Raw genomic sequence first — 13,379 nt, 5'->3', positions numbered from 1 at the left:
TTGGGGGCTGATTTTTATCATCTTGATCAGTGACATTTTGATTTGTACATTCATTTGTCAAAACGTATCAAATTGTACACTTTAAATAAGTGCACTTTATTATATATTGCAACACTGTTGTTTTTTTAAGTGGCATTAGTGATCCAAGAAGTAGTTTCTGCAGCAGACTATATTATAAACAGGGTAGAAGGAGGGAGAAACCAAGTATAGGCTACTCTCTCAAGAAGCTTAGCTTTTTTATTAATGTTTATTGATTTTTGAGAGAGAGAGAGAGAGAGAGAGAGAGCGAGCGAGAGAGAGAGAGCGCAATCACAAGCAGGAGAGGGGCAGGGAGAGAGGGAGACACAGAATCCAAAGCAGGCTCCTGGCTCTGAGCTGTCAGCACATGGCCGGAGGCGGGGCTCAAACTCACAAATGGTGAGATCGTGACCTGAGCCCGAAGTCTGATGCTCAACCAACTGAGCCACCCAGGTGCTCCAAAACTTAGCTGTGAGAATAGAAGAGGGAGACTAACATAACCAGACAGAAGTTGAGTAAATGTATTTTAAGATGGGAGGAGCATATTTATTTGTCATAGAAAAGGAGCTAGTGGAGAGAATGAAGTTGAAAATGTAGGAATTAAGAACCAGCTGATGAAATGTGGGATGAAAAACCCAAGAAGGAAAATAAGTCTTGAATAAGAGAAACCTTACAGGTACACATGTAGGTATGTTTTGGGGGTAGGATGTGCAGGACTGGACTGAAGAGTTAGTAGAATTTCAGTCTGACATTATCTCTTCCTGTTTGGGGAAGGATGAGGTATGAGAGGGGTAGGATATTAAGAAGAGTGGAGTTTTGGAAAAGTCATTGGCCACAGCATTGGCTACAGTGGTTGTAGATAAATGTTCAATCTAGGGGCATTCATCTATAACAAGATGGCAGACCATAAAATAGTTTTAAGCAAAGAAAATAGCCACCATTTATACAGGTGTACAATGCATTATTATCTACCAGTCCTTCCCTTCTCTCTCTCTCTCTCTCTCTCTCTCTCTCCCTCCCTCCCTCCCTCCCTCCCTCCCTGGCCAAATTTCACTCATGTGTGCTAATCTTTCTGTTGAGCCCATGCCCCTTTCCCTCAGCACACAACAGATTTTTAACCAACTCTTTAATTTTGCTGGGAAATATTTCTAACACACATGAAGATACAGAATACTTTAGTGAACAGCAATGTCCTACCATCTAGCTTTAACAACTCTTAACACTAGCCCATATTTTCCTCAGTTAACACAATCCTTAAACCCAATATAGGCTTACCGGACAAGAGAGATTTCATCTCCAGCAAACATCAACATGCTCACTTACTTTTCACATTTCATACATTTCATGAATAATGCCCAGAGCACCTCTGAGAATGTCAGGTATTTCTGTGGGTAGGCACAAATCAAGTATGGCCAGAAATGGCCACTGGCAAGCTAATTAGGTAGTTCCCTTGAAATGAACTGTTAATATGTTAAAGCAGTGCAAATTACATCACACCCACAGGTCCTAGGTTTGGAAAAAATGCTCTGGCAAAGTATGAATTTTTAATAAAAATGGTAATTATGATCCACAGCACTGATCCTATTTTTCTTTCACGTTCTAATGTTCACTGCCACTTTCGCATTGGTAAATATGAGGAAGGCTAATCAAAGATATTTTCCCCCACATCATGTAAAATTTCTGAAGCTAAAAGCATGCAATCAATTCCTAAAGACAAGAGCTTTATTCTTTAAGCAGTAATAAATCATCGAGTAAAACAAAAACAAACACTGTAATTTGGATAGTACCTGCCAAAACAGACTGTGTGCGTCTCCTCTCAGAAGTTCAACTGTATCCCCTGCCTGGATATGTAACGGGGGTCCTTCATTAAGAGCCGGGGGTGGTGTCCCAGTATAGTTCTTAATGACCTGCATCTTTGGTAAACCTGAAAATAAGCAACACAACTTTTGGAATTGAGAGAATAATGATGCGTGAAGTCCAAATGTACTTTAAAATAAAAACAAGGCCATCATTAACATTAAAAAGTTGTAATAGCAACAAAGGCCACGTAAACATGTGAAGTAACTACAATGGAATGCTTTTGAACTTTCTCATTATTTGAGAAAGTAATGGAATAAGACACATATTTATCCCCTGATCCCTTACATACTTTTCCTCTCCCTCACCATCCATCTCTTCGTAGTTGAAAAAATATTTCTTTCAGCCGATGCCTGCTTCATAAAAAACACATCACGTACAGTTTAATGGAAAAGAATCAATTTTTTCATCAACTCTATCCTTTCTGCCTATTACTTTCCTCTTGGGCATTGGCTGATTTCATCACTAAGGAGGCTCACCCTTTCTGTGTATGCATCACATTGCCCAGTATAAGGCTCGTATCTTAAGGTTATCTTTGTAATTCAAAAGCAAAAAGGTGATGGATGTGCCACTGCAATACTTAAGACATTTATATGGAGAAATTCTTCAGGCTCAAATTTAGGTTTGCAAAACAGACCCAATAAAGGGAACATGTCTAAGCCAATAGCATCAACAACACTTGAAATCCAGATCTGTCCTTTTTCTTTGTATTTCTCAGAATGTGCAATGAAGGCCTCAGTTCAATATTTCATTTCTGAGAACAGCAGCTTCAATTGCACACAGGCCTAAATGTACCAGTATTGGTCACAAATGGACAACTTCACAGTCACCTTTTCATTTAGAGGTGAAATGCTCCCTCCTGTGAGACAGAACACTCATAAACATGATATTTGGTGCACATTCAGGAACTTAAGCCATTGCCTATTACACTTGAAGATTTTTTATTCTAACGATTGACCACGGGGAAGTTGTAACTACCTGGAAACACCACGCTCAATAGAGTAGAAGGATGCATGATGGTCATTCAGTTCCAGATGCCCAAGTTACCTCAAAAAGGTTGTTCAAGTTACACAGATCTCAGTATCTACATGAAATGCTTCCACAAACAATTTCATGAAGTCCTCACTATCCTTTTTCAATAACCACCCCAGATGGGAGGAAACAGTGTGGCCATAAACTAAACAGAACTGAAAAGCTTTAGTCAACACTTTTCTTATCAACCCATCGGGCAGAAGGCAGAAGGGCTGAAAAGAATTGGGCCCTTCACCCCAATTTAGCTGCTATAACTGCTGAGACATGTAGCAAGTTACTACATCTTCCCTTTGCTTCAGTTCTTGTGCCACAGAACCCCTGAAGGGACGTTGCTAATCCCACATCTCTCATGGAGTGTTTCCCTACCAGATGGAAGAAGGCAGCGCCCGTATACAAAGAGCAGACTTTATTGTCTTTCCCAAAAAACACTTGACAGGAGAACCCTTGTCAGTCAAGTGTTTATCAGACTTGCTCTCAACACACTGTAGGTGCCTTGAGTATAGAAAGAGCTTATTTTATACTTTCTATTAAGTTGCTGTTGTTTATTTTACATGAAACCTAAATATCTCATGCACACAACTCATTTAGAAGTTCAATATACAGAAGAGGATGCACCCTGAAGTTGAATCTGGTTTGCAAGTTAGTTATTCCATGTTAGGGGGACAAAGTCATGGTTAGCCTCAGTTTTACTGAGCATTTCTAGATCAAGGAAAGCATTTCATTTAGTATGCTCCCTTGATAATTTTGTTTTTACGCCAATTTTAAAATAAAGGCTGAAGACAAGAAACGGGAGTTTTTAAACCTGAAATAACTGATGTGGCCTCAAATACCGGGCCCAGTGAAGTTCTCAGAAGGGCTCTGGCCTTCTCTGCAGTTGTCTCCTTGGCCAAGACCCACAGGGACAAAACGAAGCAGTGCCCGACGGACACAACAGTTCTGTTATTGCCAACATGCTCAAGTTAGTCATTCTTAAGAAAATGGTTGAAAATGCATAAAGTATTTAGGGGAAAAAATTAAGTTTGATGACATTTCATCAACCAAATATAAATTGGGGATTAACATATGGAATACCCAGGCTACAAAGAAGACTGTGAAATACAAGACATGGAACAATGCTGCCTTATTTATCCTTTTTGACAGACTATAATGCCCATTACATATGACCTAGTAAAACCATATTTAAAATTTAAAGTATTACATATATTAATATACTGTGGCCAAGAAATGAGATCTTAGTGTCTTAAAACTTACTTATAAATAAGTAGTCCTTGAAATGATGAACTTGGTTTTTATAGTCTTACTGCTAATTTTTTCATTTACTGTGTTTTTCTGCTATAACTTTCTTCTTGGCTATGAGCTTCATTTTGGAAGTTCATCCAGTAGTACACCAAAATGACTTTACTCCTAAAGCAAAATTGTGTGACCTCTGCCAAGAATTATGGTTGAGCCCAGGTAATAGTGAAAAAGACATTGCTACTAGCCTGAATTCAGCCATAAGTGACTTTCAAAATACAGCATTAATTTGATTCACATTTTTGTGTGTGGGGATGAGTTAGGAGTTTACAATGGAATTTATATTTTTTAGTCATTTGTTAGAATAATCTCTGGCTATTTATTTCTGATAGGTCAGCACTTCCCATTTCAGGATGATCTGTCATCAGGGCAATAGGGCTGTAGAGATCAAAGAATACAAGGGATAGAGGAAGGCCACTGTGACATGATGAATTCTGATACCTTGCCCCCTGCCTCTGATGTCTGAATATAAGAGGAGTTCTACAATACTGGTAGTATGAATGGTTTATTCCTTTCCTTTTATTGAAAAAAAAAAAAAAAGACATGGTAACATTGCTAAGAAGGTGAATATAATCCCATTAATGGATAGATAAAAGTGCGATTAAAATAAGAATAGAGAGTGGGTTAAACTTCATGTCAGCACTCAACCATCAATATAATTGTTAACACAATCTTTCGCCACAGCAGGCATCACACACACCTCATAAATGAGATCAAGAATGGAGAAGAAATTAGATTTACAGATACTCATATTTCAAATAGCCATTTAGTGTTGATTTAGTGTAGGTTTTCTTCTCTCCCCGTAAAATATTCCTGACAAGTTTTGACCTTTCTTTAAAACGTCCAGCACAGAACATTCACTACACGTCCTTATGACAACTTATTGTTGTGTGTAGTTTATTAACAAACTTTATCTAAAATTTACTCTAAAATCTCTGTAACTTCTCTCCATTGACCTTCCTCCTTCCATCTAGAATTATGCAGAAGGTGGTAAATCTGCTTTTTATAGATTAGCCTTTCAAAATTTGTTTAGGCTTAAAATCCCTAGTTACTCACGTTTTCCTTTAGTTATCCATGTTTCCAGGAATTCTGAGATGCAAAATGTTACAAAACTACAAAAGTGGAGGATAGTTTCCCTCATTAACTCTGACCAATCAGAAACAACCAAAAGCTATTCTAAAAACTGATTTTAAAAATATAAATTCCATTCATTATATTGTCAAATCACAATCATCCCAGAAAGCTGCCTCTTTCTTCTGGGATAAACACAGACCGTTGTTGTTTAGTTTCTTTCTGCTCCAGAAAAGCATTTATAATGACTATGTTGGTATAGTTACAGGGCTGCTCAGCAAAGTCTGAAAATTAAAAATGACTCTACCTTCAGATATTAAATGTGAAATAATCATATGTAATTTCAACATATACAGTTAAGCAACCTTGGAAGTTCCCAAAACTTTATATAATCTGTTATCTTTATCTAAAGGAACATAATTAAAATGGCTAAGACAAAATTAGATCTCCTGCCAAATGTTATTTTGGCTTGTTTCATTCCCTACAACAAATGCTTTGCTGCACAGCTCACTACATTGTTGATACATAAAGTTCGGACAGTTTTACCCTTTAACTTTTGTTCATACTACTCATTATACTTAGTCTTAAATCAGACAAGGTCCCCAAGTCATCTTATGCATGAAGAATTAACAAACTGAAGAATCAGCAATACTTAAATTATGATTATATTCCAGTAATAGTCATCAGGTTCTAGTCAAATAAAACTGAAGCCAATATAATTACATGGAACACTAGAGTTTTCCAAAACAATATGGCAGTGAAAGGGCATCTGAATGAAGCAAGATTTCCTTTCACATCTCAACTCAATGCAACTAAGAGTGACACATGCCAAGAAATTAAAAAAAAAAAAATTTAAGTTAATTCTAAGTAGAATCCTATTAGAAAGTTTGCCATAAATAAACCATTTCTCTAGTAATTCTCACATAAACTGTCAAACTTCAATGAACTTAGCCTACTATATCACTATCAACCTCTTGGCTTCTAAGAAGAGTGATGGCCACAATATAGATTAGTATTTACACACGATGCTGATATCGCTCCCCTAATGCAAAGGGCTTCCCCAAGGCAAAAACTTAGAGGTGAGTGCAGTGTACCAGATAAATGGGCTGTCAGTAATGTGCTGGCCTTTCACCTCTGAGGCCTAATTTAAAATCTAAACATAGCCACATTAAAAAATAATTAGTTCTACAAGATGTCAGAGAATGTAGCTGGTTTACCTGGGAAGCTGATTACAAGCATAACATATTCATTCATTCCTTCAACGTCCTGAATGCCACATTAAGTTCTGGGCATGGTGGTTTGACAACAGAGCAAGGACATGCTTCCTGCCCTCAATGAGCCTATAATCTACTGAACAGGCAGGTGAACTCAAATACACTATAATTAGGCTTGGTCTCTTGTCCAGTGGGGCATTTTTCAAAATGAGCCTGTCAATAAAGTTTCCAGGGAGTTTTTTTTTTTTTTGAAAAGCCTTCAGTAGGACCCTGAAATATGTATTTTATGTTTCTGTATGTTTCCTAGGTGTGGTTTCCAAATCCTAGCCAGGTTTGGAAATCACATTTTTGTGGGTACATAAGCAATTCACCATGACCAGCCACCACTGGTTCCAAGCTTGCTTTTGACAAAGCTACAGTGAAGTAAGTGCTGTATGACACCCTGCCACCTCAATCCTCTTTAAGTTAACATCTGGGCTCTTCCTGATAGAAGTTCCTAATCTAACCATCGCATCTGAGGAGCAGGCTGTGCAGAATGAACAGCCAGCAAGTTAGGTAGCTAGGATGCTGGGCTTCCCTGCCCGCCACACCTCCTTGGGCCCTTTCCTACTAACCAGTGCACTTTTCATTCATAGGTTGGTCTTCACAGAGAAGCAAAAGGAGCCTCATAATGGAAACCATCTGTTAACAACGGAAACAGACGATTTGGCGGAAAACAAACCGGTCTGAAGAACTAATTGTTCACAAAGGGAACACACCCCCATCAATGATTTCAAAAATTTTCACCCAGAGAAGGCTACTCTTTCCTTTTATAAACAATGATGAGTCAGATGAAGGAACCAGCATTGTCATCGCTCATACAGAAAGATCAGATAGAGATATGTTTCTCCAACCTTATAAACACTGACTAGTCACCCTTTGGCACTACCTATAGGAGTATTAGTAAATCAAAGGTTAAAGATAGAAACATCTTTTGAAACTTTCTCCCCACACTTATTAAAAAGATTTTATAGGCTACCAAATATAAAAAGCACTACAAAATTGCATGTGTTATTGTAAAATCCATGCAAATTTAATATTCTGTTCCATCAAATATGTACATTTCAATAAGAAATGTTTCCCTAAAATCCCTAAATAAGGTCAAAGCTCTACAAGAATGTGCCAAGTATTTGTCAGAACTCTCAAAAACAACCACCCCCTAGGGGTGTGAGGAGTCCAGTTGAAAAACATAGCCTGAGTTAACTCCACCATCTTCTTTAAAGCTAGAAAAAGAACACAATCACATGATTTCAAAGAACATTACCACCTACTCCAACCACCTCATTTTCTACCTTATAAAACTAAGATTCAAAGTGGTCAATAAAAATGTCTGAAGTCAAAAAGCTAGCTAGAAGCAGAACTGGAACCAGAACCTGTATTCACCAACTGCTAGTTCAGTCCTCCTGGCTGAAGATGAGTAATTCTCTACAACCAGCAGGGAACAGGACTATGGCAGGTCTCCTATACAGACTAATATACGTTTGGGGGTCATCTAAACCCTGCTGGGTGTCCAGAGTTGTCATGGGAAGCAGGAAGAGAGGAGGCAGAACTGCCCTTCAAGTAGGGAAAGATTGTGAGCTCTCCACGATAAGGTGAATTCTAGGAGGAAGTAATAAGTCCCACTGGTACATTCTAAAGACAGAGCCTCAAATCTCAATGCCAACAACAAAATGCACTGGACTCGACAATCCGTGGTGCTCTCTGTGCCTGACACGTCCACATGCAGTTCTGTGGCTCTGTGGACAAGTGGCCACGTGCAATTCTTTGTGCAGAAAGTTTTAATCACTTCAACCACATCATTCTGCTATTCTGACCACACCTGAGCGCATCGGGGAGGGTGATTAAGCCAAAGGTTACGATAAATTGGCTGAATATGTGACGTGCCAGTGGCTGAGGAGGCTGCTAGAAGGGAGACAGTCCCAAGGGACAGTCCTCACTGGAAGGTAAGAAACAAGACAATCATGCTTGCTCCTCAGTCTGAAATCAAATAAATGTGTAACTATTGCTCAAAACCAGTGATGTTTCATAGGAGGAGGATGGCTGTGTATCTACATTTGAATGTGGTAAAATTTTTGTTGATATTCCTTTTCACTGGGGCCAAAGATCAACAACCAACACATCTACATAAGAATATACATATACAGAAAACATTGTCCCCTTCTCAGGAACGTTCTTTCTTGACACTATTGATAGTAAGGAGAGGGACAGAGAAGAGAAACTACACTGTATTGTATATTCTCTTGAAATACCAGTGTTCTGACAGTGGGAACTCTGTATACTAGCATGAATAGTGACTCTATCAAACAAAGTTCTTAGGATATTTTAGTCAAACACTTTCACTTACATATGAAACAACTCAAGTCCAGTTGCACATAGCTAGCTAAAAGCCAAAAATGGTGTTCTCAACACGCATCTATCACCTAGTAAGGGTGTAATGCTGGGTTGACTAGGAAAAATAAGGGAAGATTCTAGAAAGGTTACACATGATTATTTCAGATCTTAATATTTAATGAATAAAACACTACCTTCCCCAAGGAAGCTGGGAAAGAATCAGATTCAAAATATTTCAGTTGAGGGGGCCTTGGGTGGCTCAGTCAGTTAAGTATCTGACTCTTGATCTAGGCTCGGGTCATGATCTCACAGTTTGTGAGATTGAGCCCCATGTAGGGCTCGGCACTGACAGTGCAGAGCCTGCTTGGAATTCTCTCTCTCCCTCTCTCTCTATCTCTTCTGCTTGTATGTGCATGTAGTCTCTCTCTCTCTCTCTCTCTCAAAATAAATAAACATTAAAAAAAATTTTTTTTAATATTCCCCTGGGAATGCTAGTAAGCAACAGCAGACCCTTCAAACTGTTCCAGGAAGTTCAGAGATTCCATTTCAAAATCTCTACAGCCTTGCAATTATACTGGGAGTATATATTCTACCTCCTTCCTATAAATTGGGAATACTAAAAAAATAAGATACTAGCTTATAAATTTTTGTCTTTTATAATCTTCTAATTTAAGATATTTGGAAATGTTAAGTAGAATATATTGAGTTCAGGGACAGTGTAGGTTTTGTTTGTTTTTTTGCCCATCAAAATCTTCATTTTTCCCCCCATCTCCCATCGATTCAAAATCTATTCTCTTCCTGGTCTCACCCCCCACCCCCAACTCCCCATTGTTCTTACTTTCCTTAAGGTTAGCCGTATTCTCTCCCTGAATTTTTAGCTTCCTATCTTTTTTTGTACATAAAAAGCTTCTTTCATCAACCTAAGGTATCAGAATTATGGTTTCAACTTGTTCAAATTTAGCATAATAAGCTATTTAAATAATTAGACATATGGTTGCTTGCAATCATCTGAAAAATAAAAATTAAATAGAACCCACATCCTAAGGATATAATAAAAATATAAAAGTAGTAATTATTAAAATTTAGACTGTGGACCTTCAAAGAAAAATAAAAATACAAATGTCAAAATATTAAGAAATTGTGCCAAGAAGTTATGAATCGTCTAGAAGGCAGTTACACTGGTAAAAACAGAATTATGCATAGAAAACATACTAAAATAGAACTTTTAGTTCTGCTTTACTTCTTGATACACCAATGACACTTAACACAAAGTTCATATGCAATTACAGTTTACAAAAATACCTGAATATAACACATCATCTACTAATAGGACACTTAATTCTAAAACCAACCATGGATTTCTCGCTAACTTTATACAACATGAAAAATGACTGACCCTAAAAATGACCTTCTCCTGAGTTCTTGGACAGAGTCTGATCATTTCACTTATGTGTTTCTTGCTCCTCAATTAAGACAAACTCCCCCAGATAATGAATAAAACTTCTCTTTCCTTGCCAACATCTTGGTGTTATATACTGGATTGAACCATAGAAACTGGCTGCTGTTGAGTGTTTCTGAAGTACAAAAAGGCAATTTTTGACAGCTTAACCCAACATGTACCAAAATAATTATTTTTTAATATACATGAATCGAATACCTAATATCAACAGTTAGAGCAAAAAGTCCTACTGAGCTCAAGTATGGCAAAAGCTGGCATAACTCTGGGCAGAAAAGAAATCTGTATTTGGGCATTGGCTCTCTGAAGCAACATTAATTAGTAACTCTGTTAAGTAAATTCAATCAACATTTGTTAAGGCCCCTGTTTCCATCTCCCTTGGAGCTATAACTCTTTTGAAAAACCTAGTTACAGAATTTGTTTTCAGGTTTCAATAGTAAGGATATCCCAGTTTGCCCTTTGAGACTAGGGAGTAAAATCTGAGACAGAGTTCCTATTTTTTTTTCTGTAACTTTCTTTTTATCTCTATATAGAATAAATATATTTTATTCATTTTAAAATCCCAAAATAATTATTTTTGTCTTTAGAGTAGACACTGTCTAAATCATTCATCTTTCTTTTATTAACCCCACTCACAGTGCTTAGCATGTGGTTAAAACTTGGTGACAAGGAGTGATTTAGTTTTCAGGAGAAATTTATACCTCATGAGAGTGTTAATTTTAAAATAAAGCTATGTGCTAAAAACTAGTATTTCTTTTTTATTATCTTAAAGTATTTAACAATTTATAATATTTGTTCTTACAAGCACTTTGATTTAACCACTGAGAAACTTAAGTTGTGGCAGTAACTTGTGCTTTTTAGTTACAAAGTTTAATTAAACATCCAAGAGGGTATCACAGTAAACACATAGTTAAAAAAAAAAATCCAGAGTGTCCACCTAAGCAACAGAAACAGTACACATTTCAAATTCTGAGATTTCTATAGGGGTTATTTCCTCAAACAGATAAACTCATAAGCTACTCCTCCAGGACACCAGATATATCAAGCTTTCCATTGTCTTCCAAATGCTTTTTCTGTCTCCTAAACAGAAAGATCCTTATAGAACACACCTTTCTTTTGGTCAAATTTTACTAAGACCAAATACAATGATTTTGCACAAAACTTGAGAAAATAAGTTTGAAAATCTTTTGAGAAGTTACAAGTACTTTCCTATGAATATGTTACTTTGGAGTTTAGAGCTATTTAAAACATGTTCATCTGTAAGTTTGGTTGGTTCCTTAACTTATTGTGAGTTGTTTCATTTAGTCCTGAAATATGAGAAGTATTAGGGCTGCAATAATTACTAAGAGATAAGGTCCCTTCCCTTAAGGCACTTAGCATCTTGTAGGGATAGAGAGGAATACATACACTCTTACACAGTGTGATGTTGTTGTGCAAGTGCACAGAGAAGACTTCTGGGAGAAAGAGACTCTAAGCTGAAACCAAAGTGTAAGTAGGCATCAGCCAGATATAGGGAGGGTATATAAATCTCTCCATTTTGGAGAGGCATAAACCTTTTGCTTGAATGACTTCAGCAGGACTGCACAATCCACCTAGATGAGTAAAGACAGGTTGACTCAGACATAAGCAGAAGACTGGCTCACATGTTGGGCCATGGAAACAAAGCTGATTAGCCAAGGGAGAAAACACAGGAGGGGAATGACCAATAGAAAGGTGGCAGAGGGGTCAATGAGCAGGAGGCCTCTAAGATTGGGGTGAGAGAGTGAGATACTTGAATTTAATGTTTCAGAAATGGAACAATTATGGGTGATGACAGGGCCCAAGGAGTGGCTGTGGTGATGTATGACTGAAATGGAGAAGGAACAGAGGTCCCTAGAGATGAAAAGTCAGTGTCAGGTAAATTAAGGAGGCTGAGGTTTGGATGAGTCACCTACAATGTGAAGTCACCCAGGTTGGATACAGTAGGTTCTTTTTGTGTGGAAGATAAACTAGGGAGAGGAGCCCAAAGGAGAGGGCAATATGCATAATGGTCAAGAAGATAGGTTTTCTGTCAAAGAGGTCTAAGGTTGAATGCCATAAACACTTCATTTATACGTCTGGAAGATGGGTATATTAATATACTAATGAGGCTTTTGTGAGATAATTATGTATGTAGCATTTAGCACACTGCCTGCCACATGATATGGGTCAATGGATGGTTGGCCCTTAACTGGGTCTATGCAACCATTTTTGTTATAAATTATTTACATTGACCTAGTTTGCATAAGAAAATTAGGTCCAGTGTTCCCTCTATGCCTAATAATGTTGCAGAAAATAAGAAAATATTTACATGTAAAAATAATATCAAACAATCTTCACACAAAATACTTTAATTTCAATATAATTAGCAAAAATTGTAGTAGTTAAAACTGTGTAGCATTAGAATAGGGATAGAGAAATAGACCAATGGAAAAGATAAGAGGACCTAGACCAAGTCAGATGAAATAAAGATGCAATGTGAAAAAACACAACTGTAAAGCTTTTAGAAGACAATATATCTAACCATTCTTAAGATATTGGGTAGAAAAAGATTTCTTACACAAGAAACAAAAGCACATAATGAAGATCAATAAATCTGTCCCCATTAAAATTTAAAACTCTGAAGAAGAAGCCATTAAAAAAGATGCATATATTGATATAAGCAAAGGATGAGGACTTCAAATGTCTAAAGGACTCCTAAAAATCAGAAGAATATAAACAGAGCGGTGGAAAAATGTGAAAAGAATATGGATGGCTAATTACACATGTGTGAAAAGATGCTCATTGTCAGGTATTTATTTTGGGGGGAGAAATCAAAATGATGAAACAGCAATTTATACTCTTTATATTGGCAAAATATTGCAAATCAGTAACACTAAGCATTGTTGAAGATTAAAGGAAACAGGAACTTTTTGAACAGGATCTAACAAATAGCAAAATGTTAATATCCATTTACTCTTGTTTCTTCAGATTGCATAAATCTTGTGCCTTTTATCATTTACTCTTAATAGTAAGCACATCTGCATCTGTCATACTATTTTGCCATGTCT

General features: G+C 37.2%; 1 protein-coding gene and 1 long non-coding RNA gene across 2 annotated transcripts in view; one reads left to right on the top strand and one right to left on the bottom strand.

The window, feature by feature from the left end:
* Positions 1-9,128, top strand: part of LOC125172426 (uncharacterized) — a 46,495-nt gene extending 37,367 nt beyond the window's left edge. Inside the window, exon 3 of the long non-coding RNA XR_007154720.1 lies at positions 7,121-9,128. This is a non-coding gene — a long non-coding RNA (uncharacterized LOC125172426). The remainder of the gene's footprint in view (positions 1-7,120) is intronic.
* The window catches only part of VAV3 (vav guanine nucleotide exchange factor 3), a 352,519-nt gene that overhangs the window by 63,117 nt on the left and 276,023 nt on the right, over positions 1-13,379 (bottom strand). Inside the window, exon 20 of the mRNA XM_047870461.1 lies at positions 1,806-1,942. Within this exon, the coding sequence (XP_047726417.1) occupies positions 1,806-1,942 (137 nt within the window). The remainder of the gene's footprint in view (positions 1-1,805; positions 1,943-13,379) is intronic.

Source organism: Prionailurus viverrinus, chromosome C1 (assembly GCF_022837055.1).
Source record: "Prionailurus viverrinus isolate Anna chromosome C1, UM_Priviv_1.0, whole genome shotgun sequence".
Lineage (NCBI taxonomy): Eukaryota > Metazoa > Chordata > Mammalia > Carnivora > Felidae > Prionailurus > Prionailurus viverrinus.
The sequence above is the reverse complement of the archived record's forward strand: the minus strand, read 5'-3'. Positions and strand labels throughout refer to the sequence as shown.